Here is a 22,317-nt window from a genome sequence, read left to right on the forward strand (position 1 = left end):
CTTCCGAGTTTTCACCCAGAGCCAGGCTTGGAAATAAGGTTAATTTCTAAACTGGTCTATTTGACCAGTGACTCCCAACTCTTGAATTATTTAAGTGGTCACGTAGACCAGTTGGTTAATAATACGGTAGATAATTTTGAATTAATAAACTGGACACTGGACCAGTGAACCCCTAGCGTTTGAATAAAAAACTGGTCCGAGCAATTAATAAACTGGTCTTTGACCCAGTGACCACCGCTTATTTTCAAGCATGCCCCATATTTGGCCATGCCCAGAGCCACCAGCCGGGATCAAACCCGGAACTCTTGCTGCGAGGCGAAAAAGCTAACCACCAATGAATTAATTAATTTATTTAAATTATTTTAAATGTGCACAGTGGTGTTCATGACTTACAATACATGGATGCTACGGTGTTAACCAAGACGTAGCCTATCCCAATAACAAATATCGACAGGCAGAACATGATAAACGACACGGAAGCCGATTTCAAGGTGTTCCCGATAAGAGATAAGCAGGTGCCAAGGATGAGAGATTTGAGCCTTCCCGCTCTAAAACATTTATTAAAAATATTTAGGTTTCATTAATTTTAATGGTTAGCTATTTTACACCGTATTAACTTCGCGTCTCTAAAGTTATCGTAGAGAAAATTATGTTTTACGTTTTGACTACCCTGTTTAAGAGTTAATAATTTTTTCAATCAAGATTATAATATATTTAATAGTGATAATTAACTTTATTGTTTTTATTGAAATATATTTTGAGTGGTTACGAATAATCATGTCATATCGGGAAGCATAAAACTACTTGATTATAAACTCTTAACCCTTCAAGGGCATATACACCTCGTTTACATGGACCAAGTACTATACTGAGGACAAGATTGCTGTTTGTTGGCAGCATGACTACCAGCTTACGTTGATAAATAAAAGTGAATACGAGTTTCTGGTTTCAAATTTCAAAGTAAGTACCTTCAAATACACCCATTTTAAGAGTCCAATTCAAATTTTCTTTATTATTCGATACTTGCTCGTAGCGTTGAAGGCACTATAAATGGCGTTTTCTAGTAAGCGCTCTTCCAATCCACGGTAGAAATCTAAAACAAAATTCCACATGTTCTTTTTAAAGGGAATATAACCTCAGGTATTTGTTATGGAACACAAACGTTTGCAGCTCTGGTCGCTCTTGCCTTTGGCTTTAGAAATGTTTGGCGCCACTGTACTGGATAATTTACAAACATGAAGGGGTCTTCCGTAAATATTGCTTTGCAGGTTATATTCCCTTTAACGCACATTTTATTTATAATTTTCCAGGTAAATCTACTTACCTCTTGCGCTACAGAAAACCGATTTGGACTGAAATAGATGAAATTCTGACAATCCTCACTCACTCTGGTAGAATTCCATTCGGAATGGTTAGTGGTGGTAACACTGCATTGGGGACTGGTTTGGTTGCTCCGTAACTCACCAGTGGACACATTTACCAAAAAGGAATTGTCGCAACTAAACAAAGGACTTCTCGATATGAAATGGTAATTAACTATAAAATAGAAGCAACTACGAATTGCTTAAATGTGTTTACTAAAAGAATTCTCTTCTGTAATTTCCCAAACTCTCCAATAACATCAGTTACGTCCATCGTATACGCTACGTCGCATTCGTCTACGGACGAAAGGTTTGATAATTAGGAAAACTAACGCTGCAAAGTTTCATTTGCTATAACAAATGTAGGGATAATGGGATATACCTATACCAAAAGTGGATATAAAACAGAAAGTCTGGGAGGACCCGGTAGCCCTGTTCCATCAAAAATGAGGATCCCCCAAGCATGCCCCTAGTTTGTGCCTACCCCCTTTGGCGGAGCATTACAAATGGCACTTTACTCGCATGTACCTGCGTAAATCGGCTTATATATTATAGTTCTTCTTCAGTTCCTTAGCCACCTGATTATATAGTCTTTGGGCTGGATTTGGTGCGTCTGCTCTTTGTGAAAATTCACATGTTTGGCAAGGCTTAGGTAGATAATTGATAAAAACGTTTTTGTTTTATTTGAATAGGGTGTGCGGCTTAAAGTGTTTAACGAATTTAAAAACAATCAAACTTTAAAAGAACTACTAGAAGATATGTGCTCTCAACACGAGTTGTTACATTCGCATTACTCTGAGGATAGTGGCTTTCTGTACGCATGGAACAATTGGGTATACAATTTAGTACTTAATGAAGAAGGAATTGACCCAGTTATAATTTGTGACCCAATATATACAAATGAACTCTCCAATCTCAGTTTGCGATTCTGCATTATTACCTTGGTTATTACTATCATTGATTAAATAACCTTATAAGGTTATTTAATCCATGTTACTATACTAAAATTTGTCTACATCCCTATCTACTGGAATTTTAGTTAAGCCTTGGTTTAAATCTTCACTGGTTTGTATAGTACGAATTGAATACAAATCTTTTATAAATAAATTACACTGACTAAATTTACTTTTCGGCTTTAAAGCTAACTCTTCTGGTGTATATTTCTTACGAGCTTGAGCCACAGTGACTCTTGAACTTAACAGAGGCAAATTTTTTGAATATGGAATAAATTAACCAACGAGACAACGTCTTCGGGAGATTTACCAAGGAGAATATGCTTCTTGGTTTTACCGCTAGGTTAGCTAGCATCGCCCATCTGAACTATTTCCTCTGACCGTGACGTCATGAGACATAGGCCAAACGTAACAGAGTCGTTCCTGATTGGCTCAATCATTGTATAGGGGAAACAGCTCCTCATTTTTGAAGGAAACCACTGGGAAAGCTAACGAACCCTTTTCCTCCCAGACTTTCTGTTTTATATCCACTTTTGCCTATACTCATAATACATGTATAACAGCCGCTTTTTCAGACGGAAACCTAAAATACGTCGAACAGGACGTACAGTACCGCCTAGAACAAAGTTCACTAAGCGAAGCGGGGTCTGGCAGCAGCCCTAGCTCATGTTTCCCCCGGGCCCCCCATAAGCGCCACTCACTTAGTGAACTTTGTTCTAGGCGGTACTGTAATTAATGAAGTGTGTCGTAAAAACCTTTCGTCGTTCATCGATAACTTTTTACCGTTCATAGATAACTTTTCAATGGTTATAGCATGGACTAATTCCCAAATTTGTTACGGTAATTATTATTATCATAATATAATATTATTCATAAATATAAATGATTGTACCAAGGCTTAATAGTTGTTTACCTTTTTTGATGATGAATAATTTCCGAGATAATTTCGAATCTATCTTAGAATCGGAGGTGGAAAAAATATCATTTAACTATACCAATTATACTAAAATAATAATTATAATTGTAGTTATTTAACGTGATAACATGGATGGTTATGAGAGACGTTTGGGGTTTCCTTTGTAAACAACAATCTGAAAATTCAAATCACAACCGCTAAAACCGTTAAAAATCTGTTTCCTGTTTATGACGTTTTAATCACCAGGATAAAAAATATTTGCCTGGCAACGATGCTGAACGCGTTAACACTTTTTTTTTGGGGTCTTTACAGGGAAATGTTATAGATCTGGGCCGTCCCTGTTGTTAATTAGTCCATGGTTATAGCATGGACAGTAAATTAAGAGGACAGGTTTTCGATACCCTTCCACAGTGCATTTTATTTCTCCCCGCGTATCAATCAGCTCGAGAGACTCCGAGGGAGTCTTGCAAGGTCGTTTCATAGAGAAAGAAGGAAGGGGAGAGATATTTAGAAAGGGGGCGGCGTAAACTCGACGGTAAAGGGAAGCTCGTACATTAACGCGCATCGCCGTTGCGCATCGTCATAATATGTGAGAATTTGAAACTTTGACACACAGTGAAAGCTTGGATTAACAATAGTAGTGCCTACCTGGATATATCACTCTAGCGTTCCGCGTGCATTTCCCAAGTGTTTGTTACGGGTTCTGCCTTGTAAAAGGCTTCGTGTTATGGGAATTTCGGATTTTCTCCGTTAACTTCGCCAAAGCGGCGCTGCTGTCGCAAAAGTCATTTACTTGTCAGGATTTTTCCAAGTCATATATCCAGGTAGGCACTACTATTGTTAATCCAAGGTGAAAGAGACAGCTTTGGTTTTGCCATGTGCTTATAGGTAGTGAGTTTTTAATTAAAATGGTTTACCACACAAAGTGCTGATATAAAAATTGCAATAGCAACACTAGATATACTAGTCAAGAAATTTAAATTATGCCATATAAAATTATAACTACTTTTAGTTCTATATTAAATTTTTACCGATTCTACCGAACTTTGGTAAGCCTTTGCCAAAAAACGTAAACGAAGTAACGAACAGAGAAAGCTCTCTCTTGACTATGTCGTAGTTGCGCACAACGATGCGCGTTATTGTACAAGATTCCGTCGGTAACCATGGTAGCCATATGACGCGAAGAGCCACTTCGTGAAAAGGGAAAATACATTGAAATTCGCCTTCACCATCTCTCCCCTTCCTTCTTTCTCTATGCTTGGAGACATTCCCACATTTTAGACCTATCGACGCTGTCATAAGCTTTCCTCAGATCCAGGAAAGCAATTTCCAGGCATAGAGCCATTTTCATGGTCAATTCAATTAATTGCATGATGACAAACAAATGATCGCCTATTTTTTTATTTTTTTTTGGCATCTACACATCGGTATCGACCCAAGGCCTTAGACACCAGCACACAATAACTGATTAATCAGGGCTAGATATGTGTAACGGCCACGCCAACGGGGGGATACGTGGGGACACCCGTGGCGGAAGTATTCTCACCACCCGTTGGGGGATTGGTGGTCGACCTCACACGGCCATCCACAAACTCTGCCTCCCGGACGCCTGGGATTACAGGAGTGAGCCACTACTCCCGGCAATGATCGCCTATTAGTCTCTTTCACGGGCAACTTTGACACCCGCGCACAGCGGCCAAAATTCCGTGAACAATTCCCGCGGCGTTCAGCGCCACGCTCGTTTTATATTGGCTTCAATGCAAGAACTATTCTGAAAATAATTTTCCACTAGGAGCGTTCAGAGCCGAGAGATATTTTGGTTCGTAGGTTAACTTAGAAACCAAAGACTATATAAATATTCTTTGGTGGAATCTGCAACGAATGGGTTGGCTGGTATTGCGCGATTGTCAAAGTTGGCTGTGTCTCTTTTAATTGACATTGAGTTGGGAATATTAATCTAGAGATCCAATCAAATCTGCTCCCCACGAAACAAGTTTTTGAAAATTACGAATGTACCGTCACCTCTGAAATGACGAGAAAACATTATCATATGACCCGTGGTGCCATCCATTATTTAAAAAAAAAATATTTTGGCCGGAAAACGCGTCTTTTTTTTCCAAAAATAATAAACTTTATTTTGGTGCACATTGAGAGATAGACGGCGCCACGGGTAGAATGATAAAGTTTTCTCGTCATTTGGGAGCAGACGGCAGTATTCTTAGTTTTTAAAAACTTGTTTCGCGAAATACTGAAATCCGACGTTTTGATTGGACCTCTAGATTAATATTCCCATTTCCCAACTCAATGATTCAGAAGTCCAAAGATTTGTTGTCTGATTTTCATTCTGCATGAAATTTTATATTTTCTCATGATATTTTTTATTTTGGGTTGTTAGACAGAAAAGTTGGAAACCATTGGTTCTGGTTTTCGAAATTTGATATTATCTTTTAAATTCTTTTTTCGCTTTCTTATTTGTATTATTTTTAAAATGACCATCCCTGGTTTGAATATGCTCGAACATGTTCCACATCAAACGGGTTACCTAATAATCAACGAAGAAGGCGGTGTTAATGCTGTGAGTTAAATGAGAAAATTTAGAAATAGGTGTACCCAGATATTAATTAAATCCCCCAGCCTGATGGAAGGCTTGGAAGAAAACATTCAGTTTACATCTATAATATACGAATCTCCACAATATTTCTTTTAGTCTGGAGGTGATTTGGAAAATGATGAACAGCGTGCTGGTGTAATACTTAATATTGTAAGAATGGCCGAAAAAAATGACCTAATGACTTGTGAACCAAATGAAAAGTTTAAGCGATTATCAAGTATGTTTATTATTACAAAATACCAATTTAAAGAAATATTGAGTAAGGCGTTAACCTAACCTAATATTTCCATAGTTAACTATGATGATCATCTGTATGCTGTAACAGTTTTCAACAAGAAAATACACGTCGTTAAAAAGAAATACATTCCAGCAGATCCAGTTATGGCCTGATTATATTAAAAGCAATATTAATGCTCATTTCATTTATTTGTAATTATAAAATATTAAATTAATCACGTTTATATTTTGTTGTATAATAAATATTTAAGCCTTTGCTTTTATCATTTTTGTCTCGAGTCAGGTCACATGTCCACTATCCTTGACCTTTCGTAGGGGGGAGGCGGAGGGCAAAGTGTAGCGGTAGAAAAAACGTAAACAAACCCATGTCATACTTAAGATCGTTTAAGCGTTAATTTCGTCACCAAGGTTTGTATTTAACTGGTAAAATTAATCTTAACTTATATAAAACACATTTGATAACCGCTAAGTAAAATGAGTATTAAAATGCACGAAGCGCTGGAACCATTAGAATGGTTAATAGGGAAGTGGCATTCAACTGAAGCCAAGGCGTTTTATCCAACAATGACCGATGTCAATTATGTGGAACAAATTGAATTTTCACAAGTGGGTCAACCTCTACTAAATTATAAGTAAATAATAATTGATAATCGTTTTCCAGATGTCAATTTTTAAAATTTAAATATTAACTTTGTAGCGCTTCTACTAGACACGCTGAAAAAGGCAATTTAATGCACCTTGAAAAGGGCTTTTTAAGAGTGCAAATTGGCTCAAATAAATTGGCTTTTATGGTAGCTCACAACTTCGGTAACTAATTTAGATTCACCCATTAATCTGTGTAACCAAAAATAAATTAGTATCTATTATTTAGGTGTAAGCGAATTATCTGAAGGGGAAGTTGTGGAAACAAAGAAGATCACTTTAACAAGCACCAACGTATCTAGAATGTCATTTAGCAAAGACCCAGCAGTTATTAAAGTTTGTATTTTAGATACATTTTGGAAGAAATATTTCAATAATACCCAATCTTCTTTAGATTGAACGTGTTTTGGAGCTTACAGATGAAGATACGCTTACCAGTGTTATTTCAATGGAAACTGAAGCTCAACCTTTGCAAGAACACCTTCGAGCTACGTACAAAAGGGTTAAAAGGGAATAGGAAGTTTTGCCACCATATAATGAAAATTAAGCCTTTAAAAATAAGGGAGTTAAGGTTGTACACTAGACCTAAAAATCCCGTTAAATTTATCAACCCCTTTTTTAAGATTTTTATAACTATGTGGTACTATCTATGAAGAGCAATATTTATATGAGCGACGGGCTATTTTGTAATTGAACTTTATAAGGTGAATGTAGCATAGTAATTAAGTAGGGTTCAGTTGTAGAGGAAGAGAAGCAATGATAGAAAACTGATCGGGTTTTCTCATTTGTTTAATCATTCAGAACAATCTAGTATACTCAATTAGCTGTTGGGGGTTTATGCCAGTTTCGAATACATCTTTTATTTATACAGTTTTAAAAAACGTTCATTGTGCCTTTTTTTAAATCACGAGCTTTTTTCCCCTTTTCTATTTTGCGATAATACATTTAACACTTCCAGATCTTGGGAGTTTTTAAACGTACAACATTTACCAATTATCACACTATTTTTAAACACCCGCGTCTTTGAGTCATCTCTTTTAAACCTTGTGATAAATCGGAAAAATAAATTTTTGATTCTTCTGGGCAAAAAGAAATTATTTTCACAGGGCAAGCATTTAGGTATTTTTCACAATAAACAACCCCCGAACTTCAGATGCCTCGGTATAATTGTGCCTTCACTTTATTTTACGTCCTATTCAGACCATGAGCAAATTGTTAAACTTTGAATGTTTACAAGTGTTAAAATTTATCAAATTTTCATTATGATAAGCCAAAACTACAATTAGTTGCACTTTGAACCCTATAAGTGTGTTTTTGAGGATTAAAGTGGCATAAATTAAGAGTCTCAATATAACAAGGACCCAAACATTTTGGTTACTTTTAATAAAATTATTTGAAGCTAAAAACTACGCTTAAATTGTACTTGAAAAATAACCAGTGTTTCATAGTTTTGGCTTATTATACTTTATATATTCATATTTCAATGAAAATTTTGTACTCTAATATTTAACTATGTCAACAGCCTTTTTCCCTATTTTATTATAGATTTTTTAGTTTGATCCGAATATTTAATAACCGAAGAAATGGTTTTTTTTATTCTATCTTATGTAATAGTAAACATTTCTTTTATTAAATTCTGAATTTGGTTTAACTGTTTTAGTATTACGTAGAAATTTGTATTTATTATTTGTTTATATTTGAAGAAAACTCAAGTCTTGGATGGGGAATTTGCGAAGTTTTAATTTCCTATAAAACTATTATTCCTCGATAATTTTAGGTTGCTTTAGAAAGAGAAGGGAATAGAAATAAGGCATTCACACCAATTCATTTTCGCATTGTGCTTAATTTCTCTAAATGAAAAAGATTTGCAAAAACATAGGCTAAATATAAGTTATTAGAGCCAAGTTACGTTTCGATGCGAATAAAATCCAAGTGAAATTGTTAAATTAAAATTTATAAGGCATAATGGCGTAAAAATATAAAAAAAAATCTTTGGCACTAAAAAGGAATCTATAAACAAATTAAACAATTAAAAATAAAATGCATTGTGTTATTGCTGAGCACTATAACGCTTAAGTTTTCTTTTTCACATTCCAACCAAAAAATATGGGAAAAATTTGTGATAGTTACTAAGAATCATGATTATCGCAATTTCACAAACAATACCCTGACTATTTAAAAAATCATAACTTATATTCGGTATCATAGCTATTCATTTTCACTTATTAAAAAAAAAATTAATAAATTAAGAATTTAAGTAAAATTAAAATATTCTAAATTGTTCAAAAAACTCGTTTACACAATGGACGATTTTCAATGAAACGAGTGCATAGCCCTTATTTGTTTTAAAAACTAGAATTAAGGAACGTGTCTCCCCACATAAAGAGTCCACTCATTTTTAAATACATAGCTGGCAGCCTTTTCCCCCCCGCAGCGCGCACTTTGTTTTTTATATAATAGAAATATAATCATCCATTCTATGAATATAAATTCATCACTTTTTTGGTTTGTTAATTGTTTTAGAAGACACATCTTGCACTTTTTAGCCGCACTTCTCCCCCGTAATGATTGCCATTTATTATACACTGTATATTTTCTTAGTCATCGAATGGTTCGCGGTATTCTCGCGTTTAATTATTATTATCGCTAAGGGTGGGGCATAGAAGAAGAAATCACTTTTTTATTTAATATTAGTTATGCGCTTTAGCTGCTTCTTTAGCAGCGACAATCAACGGATGGAGGCTGGCCAATGGTCTCGATAGTTTCAGAAACGGATGCTGTTAGAGAAAAAAAGGGATTAATATAAGTATGTGGAAATATATCCTCCAGAAAATAAGAAAACTTACTTTGAGTAATTCTGAAGATGCGTGACGTTTGTCAACATCAACCTCTAGGCACTTGTCAAGAAAGTCTTGGAAGACTGGAGACAATTTTTCCTTCTCTTTAATCTCTGGTTTGCCATTTGTAGCAATCAAGTATAACGCCTGAGCCCGGAAAAATACAAAATTAGCGTAGTAAAAAAGGAAATATTGTCCATTATCAGTCTTACCCTGAGTGGATTTTCATTAAGATAAGGTGGTTCGCCCTCAATCATTTCTATAGCCATGATGCCTAAAGACCAAATATCAACTTTTGGTCCATACTGCTTCCTGGTTACAACTTCGGGGGCCATCCAATAAGGGGTTCCTACCATCGTAGTTCTTTTGTTCTGCTCGGGAGATATTTGAGCGCAGAAACCAAAATCAGCTGAAAAACAATGGTCAATAACAATCAGAAAACGAACTTATAAATAAAGCGAATGTTCACGTACTTAATTTAACACTTCCATCCATTCCTAGCAAAATATTATCACTTTTTATATCCCTATGAATCACATGATTTAAATGTAGGAACTCGAGAGCTTGAAGAACCTAGAAACAAGTGAATTATTTATTATATTATTATATCGAGTTGAGACTCAAGTCCTGGAGGATTGTACTAACGAGTCTCAAGTCTAATTTGCAAGTACTCATTCGAGTCCTTAAGAACCAGTTCGAGTCTTAATTTTCTGGTTGTGTCCAATTCGAGTCTTAACCATTTGGAACCACTTCTAACTTCTTAGAGTGTCATAGTAGTTTAAGTAAACTAAAAGTCTTAACTTCTTAAGACTATTGTAAGAAACTAAAGCCGTGTCACCAACACAAAGGAAAGTCCTCTCTTCACTGTAGAGTGCAGAAATCAAAACCAAAACTAAAACTAAAATCGGAAAAGATGCCGGCTTGGCAAACCAACCATAAAAAATGAAAACAACTACCATAGCTCAAAAAATAAAGGCCTTCGTGGAATATTTATTAACTCTAGTCCACTTCGAGTAATTTTTAAGCCTTGGCAAAGGACTCGGGTACTCGCACAGGCCTTGTGTTAAACAGAAAATATTTTTAATACCTCTCTACAAACAGCTGCTATCTGCCCTTCGTCCATACAAGTTTCAGTTACTACATCAGTCAATGATCCACCCGCTAAGTACTCCATTACAACCTAATAATTATAAACCAAATATTTTTACTAGGAATATGCTTATGGTTACTTTTCAAAATATAGTTTCGTTTATGGAATTTTTTTAAACACTTTTCGGTTTCAAACTTCTAAGTATTTCAGTTTCTAATCGATTAATCATTTATTTATAGTACTAAATGATTAACTGTTGACAAATCCTTAGATGTTTATTTCCAAAAGAGGATAAAAACGTTAAAAATTACCCAAAGCTCTTCACCGACTAGGTAGCTGTCTAAATAATTTACAACATTTGGATGTTTGTTTTCCCGCATCACTAGAATCTCATTAATAATCAACTCTTTCTTTGGCTGTTGTGATAAATTCATTTGTTTGATAGCCACTTCCATGCCCGTTGCGGTTTCTATCGCTGTATATACAGTTCCAGATGCCCTGCAATATAAAAAATCAAAGATAAATAAAAAACATAAAAGCTAGTAAAACAAAGTTTTTGCTACGCACCCTTGCCCTATTTTATCTATTTTGGTATATTTTCTATTAGGATCACCAACCGAGACTATATTGCGCAATTTCTCCATAATTTCTTCATCAGTCATTTTCTTCTTCTTCGCCTTGTTAACTGTCGTATTGTTATTGTTGGCGATATCACGTTTATCCAAGCCAGGTGCTCCATTCTTAACTTCATCCTCAATTGGTTTGGTATACTGCAGCAAAAATTTATTAAATCCAACAATTCAAAAGCCCTTATTTTAGACATATGGTAAATTTACAATAGATTTAGTTTTATCCGGTCTCGCAGCAATAGGAGGTGGTGGTCCACTACTTTCTTCATCTTCTTCCTCCTCCTCCTCCTCTTCGGGTGTTGAAGGTGGTGTTGGTTCAGGCTTGGGCTGTCAAATAGTACGAATATATTTTTCAAATAAAGTCACATTTAATGTTAAGTAGCAAAATAGTATATTACCAATAAAGTTGGAGCAACAACAGTTGTATTACAGGTTGATACGTATTTTTCAGCTAAATAGCTTGGTCTAGGTGATGGATCTACTAAGGAAAAGCCAAAATAAACTAGAATTAAATCAAAGCCAAAATCTTATATGGTGAGACACCAGAAGTATATGATATATCTCTTAGAAACATGTAACTGCACAAGCTCCCTTTAATTAGAACTATTTAATGAGGAAAATATTGTAGATAAATTAATATACCATGTAATTTTTACATAAACATTGGTTATCAGAGTAATACACGAAGAAATATTATGTCGGGTTGCGATTTAAGCGAACTTTCTGGAGTTCCACAGTAAAATTGCCCCCATAAAAACAATTAAAAAGTCTACAGTTCAATGTATACTTCTCTCAAAAGAAATGATTATAATACTTCTGGTGATATATATAAATCTTGTAACAAAAAATATAAAATAACTAAAACAAGTTGCTACTTTTACCATAACAAAATCAAAATATAAAAGATTGGAAAGTTCTAAAGGAAAATATTTTTGATAGCAAAACTAGAAATTATAAATTTTTCTTGGACTAAGGATGTCAAACAGTGTTAAGAGGTGAAATTTCTTTTTTTTTATTTAAAAAAATGAAAGATCAAACTAAGTTATGCCACCAATTGGAAACGTGGAAAAGACTGAAGATGTTTTGATGCTTTGAACAAACCAATAGGATGTACTTTTTTTAATTTTAACTTTAGAATCTAAAAGGACTCACTGTCGAACGCAATTCTTTAAGGGCTTCTTGATTTGTTTAGAAACTGGTAACATTTAAAGCAAAATTAGCAAAAAAGTCTTTCGATTTAAGCCACGCCTACCATATCTAAAAACCAAGATCAACGAGTTCGTTTAGATTCTAGCACTACTGTATATGCAACATATAAGAAATTAGGAACGAAACATTGGAAAAACAACTGACATAGAAAAGAAAACAAAACTTAGATGGCTGAAAATACATGAAGGATGGAACAAGATGATTTTTCTAGGGATATAATAAGGGGTTGGAGAACCTAACAGAGTACATACTTTGTTGCCAAAGGCTGACAAGATCGGCTATAAAAAGCAGCCAGAAGTAGAGTGAAAGAGAAAATGAAAGGGAGAAAAAAAAAGAGAAACGAAAGAATTAAACTATATACCAACTTTGGTCATCAAAAACTTTCATTTTAGTTTCAAAATGAAACTGATAAAAAGCGCAAAGTATCATACCAATGAAAATAAATTAAGTGATTTGAGATTAAAGGATCACTTGGTCTAAAAGTCAATATAAAAAAACCTCAAGTGGTTTAAACGTTAAAGGCCAAGGAAACTTTGCTAATGGAATTGAATGGAGAGGATGCAAAGCAAGGTAACTTGATGCCTCTTTCTACAGGCTTTGTCAATTAATTCATTAGTTAAGACAACAACTTTGCATCATCCCTAGATCTTTCCGACAGTTTTGTTGCACTTTAATATAATAAATAAACTTTTTTTAACATCTTAGGCTAAAGTTAAGTATTTAACCTGAAAGCTGCAGGTATGTAACACTTGAGACAATAAGATGTTAATAATTGATGCTTAATACTAAAGAAAGATATACTGACCAAGTGCTTTGTTCATAGTCATATATTTGGATTCCTGATTTTCTTTCGTGGAGGCATCGTACCAATTTAGTACATCTAAGACTGCTTGGGGATTCTTCTTTTGCTCCAGTTTGGTGATATTGGAGTTTTGCAATAATTTTGCCCATGATTCCGGCATTCCCTAAATTCAAAGAATGAAGACATTAAAAAAACGTTCCAAATTAATCCACTGTAGTATTAACTTACAGTAAATTCACCAGTAAGAGAATCAAAACCAACATGAACAGTATGCTCAAAATTTGTTGGAGGGGATATAATAGGTTTTTCCATTTCCTTCCTATCTTTCTTTGTACCTAATTTTCATTTAAATGAAATTAACCACTAATTCATAGTATAAGAGTGTAAAGTCAATGAATGTACTTTTCGAAGGTTTCAGTTTTGTTTTCCTTTTTTCTTCTCCCTCTGGTTCTTTAGGAAGAGGACGCATATCAACAGGTAAGGTGGATTCCCTATAAGCTGCATTGTCATGTCTAGTACTAGTTAGCCTGACTGGAGGAGCGGGTGGTTTGTCATCATTATTGTCAGCCATCTTTTACAAAGATATGTGGTTTCCGTCTATAACTCAAAAGATATTAAATTATTAAATTAACATGATGTGTTTTGTGTAATTCTGATTAGTTATTATCGTCGTTGTTATTTGAATATTAGATCTGTTTTAATAAGGTGATAATGCCTTTAACAGATATATCTCCAAAATAATCCAGAAATTAAATAATTAACATGACTAGCCAAGGCTCAAAACGCTCGATAGCGTTATTTAAGCATTTTACCATAAAGCATTAGAGCATTATGCAATAAAAGTACAAGGCTTAAATTAAAAAGATGGGTGTATTATCCGGTGTTTTTATTTCGTCGAAAATTAAATGAAGAAAAGTATTGTATACCGTTATTCCTGCGGTTAAGGCGATATCACTTTCCAAAATATTTGAACAACATATTTATTCATTAAATTGGAGTTAAAAATAATAATAAAGCTAAAAGAACATAAAAGCTTTCTATCCACGGTTCCACGAAGAGATAAAAAAAAACGTCAACCATTCTTCAAACTTGGAGGAGAAAACTTAAACTGATTTGCAAAATTGCATGGCTATATAAAATAGGGTATTGGATAGATCCACTATGCAATGAGGGGTTCAAGAACCGACAAATAGCAGACAATTGGTATTTTTGGTGGTATTTTGTTTAAACCGCCATCTGACAATTGAACTAACGTCCTTTGTCAATGGAAAATTACGATCGCTTCGATTTCGGGGAAGTTATAAACTAGGAGCAACAAACACAAGGAGAACGCAGCTAGCCTTTAAACCAGTGTTTCCACTCTGCGGTTGAGATTTTCGCCTATTTTAGAGGCAATTTTACCAGTTTTCGCCGGTTATATAGTCGATTTTCGCCGCCGTTTTCGCCACGATGTCCCCCATAGTTTTACCTTAATTTCCTTTATTGTTACTGCATATATTTCTTATCTTTATTTCTAATCTTAGATTTAGGCAATATATTTATTTTTTTACAAAAGTAAACTATTTGTTTTTTAAATAAAAAAAACATTTTAGATAAAGTTTATCTCTGCCAAAAAATTGAATGAGTTGCCATTATGGGCACAGTAGGGGGACTACAGAGACGATGATTATTAAGTTTTTATGACTGAAAATATTATCGCCGCAAATTTCGCCGTTTTCAACGGTTTTCGCCTTTTCGCCGGTTTTAAAATTTCTGGTGCTCACCAAGACAGTTTTCGCCGAAAACGCCCCTTTTCGCCGCAAAGTGGAAACACTGCTTTAAACACACTAACGAAGGGTTGTGTACGAATTTCATTGGACGAGCGTCACGAGCCTTTACGATGAACGTTTTACGGGCGGTGAGGATTTTCCCCTTCCGACGTCAGCAGGCGCTAAGCCGTCTAGCCAATGAAAAACGTACACAAGAAAATCCACGACTTTTGACGGGTTGCGTTCTCCTTGTGTGGGGTGTTGTGTTTGTTGCTCCTAGCATATGTAACATAATTACTCATAAGTATGCCACTGTACCTTTATTCCATTCAAAAATCTTCACTAACGGTTTGTTTCACCACGAACCAGTAAAAAGGTGGACTACGTTAGATTGTAACCTTTTTATTCATTTTGGGAGTCACACTATTGGCTAGTAACATATTTATTTAAGCCAATGGAAAACCTCGAAATTGAGAAGGAAATTTTTGCGTCGGAATTTTAGTCAGCCCAATGTATCTTTATTGAAATTTATAAACTCGCTCGGTTTGTTTGGATAAATTTAAATTATGAGTAATTTAGAAAAATAAAAGTTGGGGAAAATGACCAATAAGTGATCGCTTTCCGAAAATGGAACAATTCGTCGAAGTGGGATATTCCACCAGCGTTTTTAAAACCCATATCAAGCCTAGAAAAGTTAGGCCTAGGCTCAAAATAATCTGCAAAGACTCCAACCTTGTAGATGCGCCAGAAAAGCTCAACCTGAATGTCAACAATTTTTTCCAATAAACTTGCTTCTTTTATTTGACAATTTTAGAACGTGAGTCTCCGAGAATTTCATTAATTTGCAAATTAATTACAGTTCATTTTAGCTCCTAAGCCTTGGTTGTTCAAACCGGTTTTTTACTAAAATAATGGCCGTCGGTTTATCAGACGTAAAGCTAATTATACGACGGCATTATCCGCATTTGAGATTCGATGACGTTAAATATTACGTAGGGTACGGATGACGCAATATCTGTGAAACAAACCGTTAGTGAAGAAATAGAGCTAGTGGCATACTTATGAGTAATTATTTTACATATGCTCCTAGTTATAAAGATTTGGGGAATGATAAACAGTTGTGACGGAAGACAAGAAATGGTATTTGTATGGCATATTTTGCTAGTGATTTTTACAATGAGTATTATAAAGATTTGGGGAATGATAAACAGTTGTGACGGAAGGCAAGAAATGGTATTTGTATGGCATATTTTGCTAGTGATTTTTACAACAATAAAGTAGGGTTTAGCAAATAGCAAGTCTAATAGCCGCTGAAATCACGGACCGTGTATCTCTCCGAGAGTCCGAGGTAGCGCCTATGATCTATTGTCTGCTACAGACAAATTAAAAAGTCATAAGAACGTTTTTTCTTAAATAAACTTATCAAAATATAAACAAACGATGGAAAAATTATACTAAAATGCAAGTATCAATATTTATAAAGTCAAATTTTCTAATAACGATGAGGATAAATTTATAGCGTCTGCTTTAGCCGCTACCTATCTAGGTTTCAATGGCGAATCAAAGGGGGCCTACCCGGCGTAGTTATCGCGAATAAAGTAAAATTTATGAATAACGATAATGAAAAACTAATGGCGTCAGCTTAGTGGGGTGGCGGAGTGGTTAGCACTTTCGCCTCGCAGCAAGAGGGGCCGGGTTCGATCCCAGCTTGTCGCACTGGGTGAAAACTCGGAACAACTCCTTCTGCGTTGAGTTTGCAAGTTCTCTCCCCACTGATTTAAGGGGTTTTCCCCCGAGTTCTCCGGTTTCCCCTTCCATAAAAACTTGTTGAGGTTAACGGTAATAGTGAGTGTAGGGAGCTATTGGCTCAATCTCGTGGCATGCAGGGCTTGCCACCACCCTCCTACGCATTGTAACCCGGCCACCTGAATTAATGGCTTCAAAAGTCGCATGATGACTTAGGCCTAAGGTGGTGCCTTGGGTATTAGCCTAGCTGATTATTATTAGCAGCCACCTATCTAGGTTTCGATGGCGAACCAAACGATAGTTCGGTCGTGAATAATTAAATAAAATTAGCACGAAAACAACAAATGGTTGATTCCTTTTAATTTTCCATCGCTAGATGGAGTTTTATAGGCAATCCCCAAGAAAATAGCAGTCTACTGCTAGCTGTATCTAAATGAAATCTGAAGAAAAATTGTCACACTGGATTGGACGATAATCATTGAACACGAATGAGTCATTTCAAAGAAACAGGATTGGTTACGCGGGGTAGCAATGACCGAGTCAATTTTGCACTTAAAGTTTTATTATTTGCTTAGGAAAATAAAGTAAATAAAGTAGTTTCCTAAAATATAGTTCCACGCTATCTTTATATCTTTCGCCATTATCATGATTTTATTTAAATGAATGGCGACTGTCACAAATAAAGTTTTTACCCTACTTTACTGTCGTTGCCTACAATAACAATATTATGAATATTAATACTTTTAGGGGGCGCTGCTGGATAATAAGGCGGAATAATTTTTAGAGTCAAATGACGAAAAGTACGAAACTTTATACGAAGTTCGTTTCTTACACGATTATAAAATAATTGTAAAATGGTTATAAATTTAGTGACATAATATTTTATGGTAACTTATTTCTTTTAAACATTAAAAAATACAATTTTACAAACGTAACAGTGGCATTTTTATTTATCTACCTTGTTTACGTAAGCCTTGGTCATGGAAATCGTCTAAAATTGAATGGTGGGTAAACTTATGACAAAACAGATTTTTTTGATAAAATTAAAGTACCCTTGACATGATTGTAAGTTAGTGATTATGTATTTTATTCTTATATTTTGGCACCTCTGAGCTTTATGTTAAAGGTTTTTTCCAGAGCACAGATGTTTTGAATACCAAACGTCACTATTTTCCATGAACAAAAATTATGACTTCGTTAGTTAGAAATGCTCGTACTGATTACAATTTAGATACCCGAATTCGTAGGCGTCATGTACCTTTATTTAATCAACAGGTATGTCATTTTAAAAGTTATTTTCTAAGAGTTATCATAAGTAATTCCATAATTATATTAATTTCAGAGGAGATTGCGACATTTGAAGTGTTTAGTAGCTCGTAACATTACACCAAATCAAAATATGGAAATTACTCCTGGTGGAGTATTTTTCACTTTACATCAATGCCCTACCTCAGATGGTACGTTTTTGTTTTATTACTCAGTCTATGGTTTTAATATCTTATCTTTTAGCATTCTACACAAGTGAAGTAGCTGAAGATTTTATGAATCCTGCTTGGAGAATGTTTGAATCTTCAAGTTTTCCTGAAGAAATTAACACTTCTAGCTGCTGTATCCTTGTTTATTGTTGCAGAATTATACCTGTCTCCCTTAATCTATCCTTAACCAAATACTCTTAAAGGTATTGCAGCTAAAGTATGGTTCCAATTTCATAACCGAAGTCCGTTATGCGTCATTGAGTGGTTGGTTTATTTTAGTGGATTGGTATTTCTTGGAGAACAAGTACGCATTCATAATTTTCTCGGGTTTTGTGAAATATTTAAACATTAAGACTTTTTCTTTACTTTGAAGATACCCAAAGAAGGAAAGAAATTTCATCCAAATACTCTATTATTTGGTACTGCTGAAGGCTTCTATGGAAGTCCTGATTGTTTACAAGTAAATATTAATGATTGACATAATGTTTTACTAAACATTGGCTCCAGTATTATGCTTTTATTACCCTATGTTGCTAGGTTCCAAGTATGATCGAAGAACCAGAGTATTCTGTCAGAGAGTCAATTCCCGCAGACCCTCTGTCTATTAGAGTATCGTACTCTGTAAACACTGTCCATAGAATACAAACAGTTCAGCGAGCAATCAAACAAACCCAAGCCACAGTTCGCAGAACACGCGCATCCATTCAAGAGAAAATGAAAATATCTAATCACATTCGCGAGTGCCAAGTTGAGAGGGAACGGCTGAGAATGAACATTGCCATGCTTAGAACTGAGTTACAGAAACACTCTTCCAGCATTCAGAAGCAAACTGCCAATAAAGTCAGTTTAGGGAATAATGTTAAAACCCTAAGTGAGTTAATCTAGTGTTAAAATAACATAATTTGTTTTTAATTTTATCTTGTTTATTTTCAATAGCAACTGATCAGTATTCCAAAGCGGAACAGTTGTCCAAAGAAAAAGCCATGTTGATTGAGAGGAGACGAGCTTATTATGAAATGTGTGAAACCCTCTTAAAAACATCTGCTCAGTTAAATTTGCGCAGAAAACAGTTGATATCTGAGCTTTTTTGTATTTATCCTATTGTTGAGGTATATTTCTATTATTATTCTTTAAATTCCACAATTTTAAAGGCATAACTTTTTTTTGTTGTCTAAAGTTTCCGGACAAAAAGGGCTTCAGTATTTGCGGAGTTCATTTACCACATTCTGAAGACTTTGGTGGTACTATAAAAACATAGCACAGAATAGTTTTCAGTGTTTTAATTTTATTTATGATCGCAGGTCGTGATGAGACAATGATAGCGATTGCATTGGGTTACGTAACGCATCTAGTCCTTATGATTTCGCACTTTCTAAATGTTCCTCTACGATATCCTTTGAATCACTTTGGCTCCCGATCGTCAACTTTGGACTTGATACTTGATAAAATTGCTGACAAGGATAGAGAGTGTGTATTACTGGATATCTCACTTGCGCATTTGAGTATCAAAAATTACAGCGCGCTTTGACTTATTTTTAGGTTTCCTTTGTTTTCAAGGGGAAGAGATCGTATGCATTTCTTCTATGGGGTCTATCTTTTAAACAAAAATATTGCCCAGTTACGACAATATTGCGCACTTGGTACTTCTGACTTGAGACAGACATTGGCTAACCTTTACAGTCTCATTGAGCTCCGGCTTAGTATTAAAAAGTAAGTTCAATTCTGTTTAAATAAATAAACTTTTGGCTATGTATTTGGTGAGTGTTGTACAAGTCAAAACCAAGTGGAAAGTGATACAGAAAAGTCATACTCACTCCCTCTGTAGCCTGGGTGTAGCCAATAGTTTCTGCTAATAGAAAATGCACCTTTTATGTTTAGTGAACAATATGGAAGTCATTCATACGCCAGTGTCTTCCAAAATTCGACGTCAACTCAGAGTACACCACCGTTGCAAGTACAAATTAAAAGCAACTTGTCACAAGCCCTAGACATCCCCCAAAATGGAATATCTTCCGATAATATATCCCTAGACAACAAAAGCACTTTATTGGGTTTAACAATTCAAAATCACGCGGAAATGGTAGCAAATTTGGAGAGAGAGATGGCAACTATGACACCCACTCCGACGCATCAAGGCAATGGAAACGCTTGCGGGCAGTCTGGAGTGAAATCACTCGTGACGGGCAAAGACAATGGAAATTTGAGCAGCTCTCTTGATAAGGGCTTAAATGAAATACGTATTTTGCAAATGAAGATTGCGAAAGCTGAGAATCTTGAAGAGGAACAGTTTAAAGATTCAAAAATAAACTCTCGCGCCGGTTCTTTTGCTTTTCAAGGAGGAAATCAACATGCCAGCGTGCCTGATTTGTCTGCGTTGATGAGTGTATCCAACGAGGTAATTGATAGTCTTAAAATTGTTCCTGAAACTTCTACTTTCAACCCGTCACTAAATATAAGAAGCGCCGATAGTGTCAAAGACTCTGATGATGAACTTTTAGATTGTCATAGCTAGTTCCACTCGAGTCTTTTACCAAATCGTCTTTCACGGAGCTGTAATTTATGCCTATTCTTTTTAAGGCCAATATTTTTTCCACTTTTAAGAAGTCTATTTGATATACGCTATATATTACTTATAATGGTGCTCATTCGTAATTTTGCTCGCTAAGTCACATTTTTCTTTCTGGAATAAGTAAAATAATATTAGCTTGTTACTGGTAATAAGGCAAAGTAATTTTGCATTAAAATAAGATGGTTACTTGGCCTAGAAGAAAAGTATGGATTTATAAACTTACTTACTTATTAGAAAGACTGACAAATGTAAATATATTCTGCTGAAATTTTAGACGAAAAGATATTACAATATATTTTCTTTGCTTGACCCCTTGCCTGTGAATATTGGTGTTGAATAATTGGAATAGAAAGTTTTATAAGTTGATAGTTCATTCCTTAAGTCACGTTAGCTGGTTCATAATTTTTAAATTTGTACGTGTTTGTCTTTCTAATGAGTATCAAGTTTTCTAAATCTTAACTTTTTTTTATATCTCTCGCACGTCCAATTGCAAAACTCTTTTTCTGAGGTACATTAAATTATTAATTCCCTAAATTCTGTCAAATTAAAAAAAATGCTGTAGCGTAGTACTATGTAGAATGATATTGCTTTGTTAAATATAGTTAAATCCAGGCTGTGATAAAAAAATTCCTTAGATATATATACACCCTAATTTGATTTTTTTAAACCAAATGAAATGTTGGAAGGGACATATCGTAATTAATAGATAGGAAAAATAGCTTCTGTGAAGCTACAAAAAAGTCTTTAGCATATATTGGGTGACTGTGTCCCTAGAAGTGTACATTGAGGTTATCAGCGATTTATTTTGACTAAAAAAATTTAATAATATAGATTCAAGAGAGAAACGCAAACAAAAAGGTTTTGCTATAGCCAAATGTAAGCTACGCCCTTTCAGAATTGGGCCCTGCTCGAATGTGTGCATTGGGATCCTCCCTTTAGTTTCTTCTCATTAGAAAATAATGAACCCGAAACATAACCTAGATTTGAAGAGAATACGTAATATATTTTCACTTTTGTAAACTATATCGGTAAATAGTGTAAATATTTAATGGGTGTGTCACATTTAGAATTTGTGATAATTTTATGGCTTATGACCAATTTAGCTACTGCTACACCAAATCATTTTGGATGATGGTAAATAAATTATAAAAGTTCCACCTTGTTATACAGTAGATCATGAAATAATTTACGGTACCATAAAAAGAAAATTCATTATAAAATGACTCTAAAAAATACCATATTTTAAAAAAAAAACTTTAGGGTGATGTGAAATAAATCACTTGGATCACATATTCCATATAAAAAATTTCCACATGAAGTTTTTCTTATAGTATTAACAAAATATCTTAAAGCAAATGTCGACTTGACGTGTACTAACTCTTTTTTCAACAGATGTCGCTAGCGTCGACATCAAAACAAGATGCTTAAGCTACATTTTCAATTAAAAGGCGGAACGTAAAAGTACCCCTCTCGTTGATTGGCTCGTTTTTAA

At 34.8% G+C, this 22,317-nt stretch overlaps 4 protein-coding genes across 10 annotated transcripts; 3 read left to right on the plus strand and 1 right to left on the minus strand.

The window, feature by feature from the left end:
* Nucleotides 1–5,585: 5,585 nt before the first annotated feature.
* Lamtor4 (Late endosomal/lysosomal adaptor, MAPK and MTOR activator 4) lies at nucleotides 5,586–6,292 on the plus strand. Its single transcript, XM_090167786.1, has 3 exons — nucleotides 5,586–5,805; nucleotides 5,938–6,058; nucleotides 6,134–6,292. Exons 1-3 carry the CDS (start codon nucleotides 5,719–5,721, stop codon nucleotides 6,229–6,231), a joined length of 306 nt encoding a protein of 101 aa, XP_090023912.1. The 5' UTR covers nucleotides 5,586–5,718; the 3' UTR covers nucleotides 6,232–6,292.
* A 49-nt stretch (nucleotides 6,293–6,341) lies between these two features.
* On the plus strand, nucleotides 6,342–8,594 carry LOC149949440 (peroxynitrite isomerase THAP4-like). Its single transcript, XM_090167785.1, has 4 exons — nucleotides 6,342–6,710; nucleotides 6,776–6,885; nucleotides 6,950–7,056; nucleotides 7,115–8,594. Exons 1-4 carry the CDS (start codon nucleotides 6,553–6,555, stop codon nucleotides 7,235–7,237), a joined length of 498 nt encoding a protein of 165 aa, XP_090023911.1. The 5' UTR covers nucleotides 6,342–6,552; the 3' UTR covers nucleotides 7,238–8,594.
* Pak (serine/threonine-protein kinase PAK 3-like protein) lies at nucleotides 8,391–14,359 on the minus strand. Of its 4 annotated transcripts, none has more exons than XM_090167781.1 (14): nucleotides 14,214–14,359; nucleotides 13,690–13,890; nucleotides 13,516–13,622; nucleotides 13,291–13,450; nucleotides 12,737–12,763; nucleotides 11,675–11,757; nucleotides 11,484–11,603; nucleotides 11,215–11,417; nucleotides 10,959–11,145; nucleotides 10,645–10,737; nucleotides 10,031–10,130; nucleotides 9,770–9,966; nucleotides 9,567–9,704; nucleotides 8,391–9,497 (listed from the first exon to the last, which is right to left on the minus strand). In XM_090167781.1, exons 2-14 carry the CDS (start codon nucleotides 13,856–13,858, stop codon nucleotides 9,411–9,413), a joined length of 1,671 nt encoding a protein of 556 aa, XP_090023907.1. In that variant the 5' UTR covers nucleotides 13,859–13,890; nucleotides 14,214–14,359; the 3' UTR covers nucleotides 8,391–9,410. The 4 variants fall into 4 exon arrangements, with proteins under 4 accessions (XP_090023907.1, XP_090023908.1, XP_090023910.1 ...); XM_090167782.1 differs by having other exon boundaries at nucleotides 13,690–13,884; nucleotides 14,214–14,357; XM_090167784.1 differs by lacking the exon at nucleotides 12,737–12,763 and having other exon boundaries at nucleotides 11,675–11,754.
* A 3,191-nt stretch (nucleotides 14,360–17,550) lies between these two features.
* On the plus strand, nucleotides 17,551–22,084 carry Uvrag (UV-resistance associated gene). Of its 4 annotated transcripts, XM_090167790.1 has the most exons (13): nucleotides 17,551–17,846; nucleotides 17,919–18,056; nucleotides 18,124–18,238; nucleotides 18,291–18,389; nucleotides 18,460–18,560; nucleotides 18,630–18,716; nucleotides 18,794–19,127; nucleotides 19,193–19,365; nucleotides 19,434–19,497; nucleotides 19,558–19,723; nucleotides 19,796–19,966; nucleotides 20,135–20,651; nucleotides 21,657–22,084. In XM_090167790.1, exons 2-13 carry the CDS (start codon nucleotides 17,970–17,972, stop codon nucleotides 21,693–21,695), a joined length of 1,953 nt encoding a protein of 650 aa, XP_090023916.1. In that variant the 5' UTR covers nucleotides 17,551–17,846; nucleotides 17,919–17,969; the 3' UTR covers nucleotides 21,696–22,084. The 4 variants fall into 4 exon arrangements, with proteins under 4 accessions (XP_090023916.1, XP_090023914.1, XP_090023913.1 ...); XM_090167788.1 differs by having other exon boundaries at nucleotides 17,908–18,056; nucleotides 20,135–22,084; XM_090167787.1 differs by having other exon boundaries at nucleotides 20,135–22,084.
* Nucleotides 22,085–22,317: the final 233 nt, after the last annotated feature.

The sequence above is a fragment of the Leiobunum rupestre genome, chromosome 3, assembly GCF_980474605.1.
Source record: "Leiobunum rupestre chromosome 3, qqLeiRupe1.1.hap1, whole genome shotgun sequence".
Lineage (NCBI taxonomy): Eukaryota > Metazoa > Arthropoda > Arachnida > Opiliones > Sclerosomatidae > Leiobunum > Leiobunum rupestre.

Bases quoted from the DNA above. Each gene is read 5' to 3' on its own strand.
- LOC149949440 (XM_090167785.1), top strand. From the start codon at position 6,553: ATGAGTATTAAAATGCACGAAGCGCTGGAACCATTAGAATGGTTAATA. The intron at 6,711-6,775 runs GTAAATAATAAT...TTAACTTTGTAG, and splicing joins CAACCTCTACTAAATTATAA to CGCTTCTACTAGACACGCTG. The intron at 6,886-6,949 runs GTAACTAATTTA...TCTATTATTTAG, and splicing joins TATGGTAGCTCACAACTTCG to GTGTAAGCGAATTATCTGAA.
- Lamtor4 (XM_090167786.1), top strand. From the start codon at position 5,719: ATGACCATCCCTGGTTTGAATATGCTCGAACATGTTCCACATCAAACG. The intron at 5,806-5,937 runs GTGAGTTAAATG...TATTTCTTTTAG, and splicing joins AAGAAGGCGGTGTTAATGCT to TCTGGAGGTGATTTGGAAAA. The intron at 6,059-6,133 runs GTATGTTTATTA...ATATTTCCATAG, and splicing joins AAAGTTTAAGCGATTATCAA to TTAACTATGATGATCATCTG.
- Uvrag (XM_090167788.1), top strand. From the start codon at position 17,970: ATGACTTCGTTAGTTAGAAATGCTCGTACTGATTACAATTTAGATACC. The intron at 18,561-18,629 runs GTACGCATTCAT...TTTACTTTGAAG, and splicing joins TGGTATTTCTTGGAGAACAA to ATACCCAAAGAAGGAAAGAA. The intron at 18,717-18,793 runs GTAAATATTAAT...CTATGTTGCTAG, and splicing joins GAAGTCCTGATTGTTTACAA to GTTCCAAGTATGATCGAAGA.
- Pak (XM_090167781.1), bottom strand. From the start codon at position 13,858: ATGGCTGACAATAATGATGACAAACCACCCGCTCCTCCAGTCAGGCTA. The intron at 11,418-11,483 runs GTAAATTTACCA...TTTTTGCTGCAG, and splicing joins CGGATAAAACTAAATCTATT to TATACCAAACCAATTGAGGA. The intron at 11,146-11,214 runs GTGCGTAGCAAA...TTTATATTGCAG, and splicing joins ATAGATAAAATAGGGCAAGG to GGCATCTGGAACTGTATATA.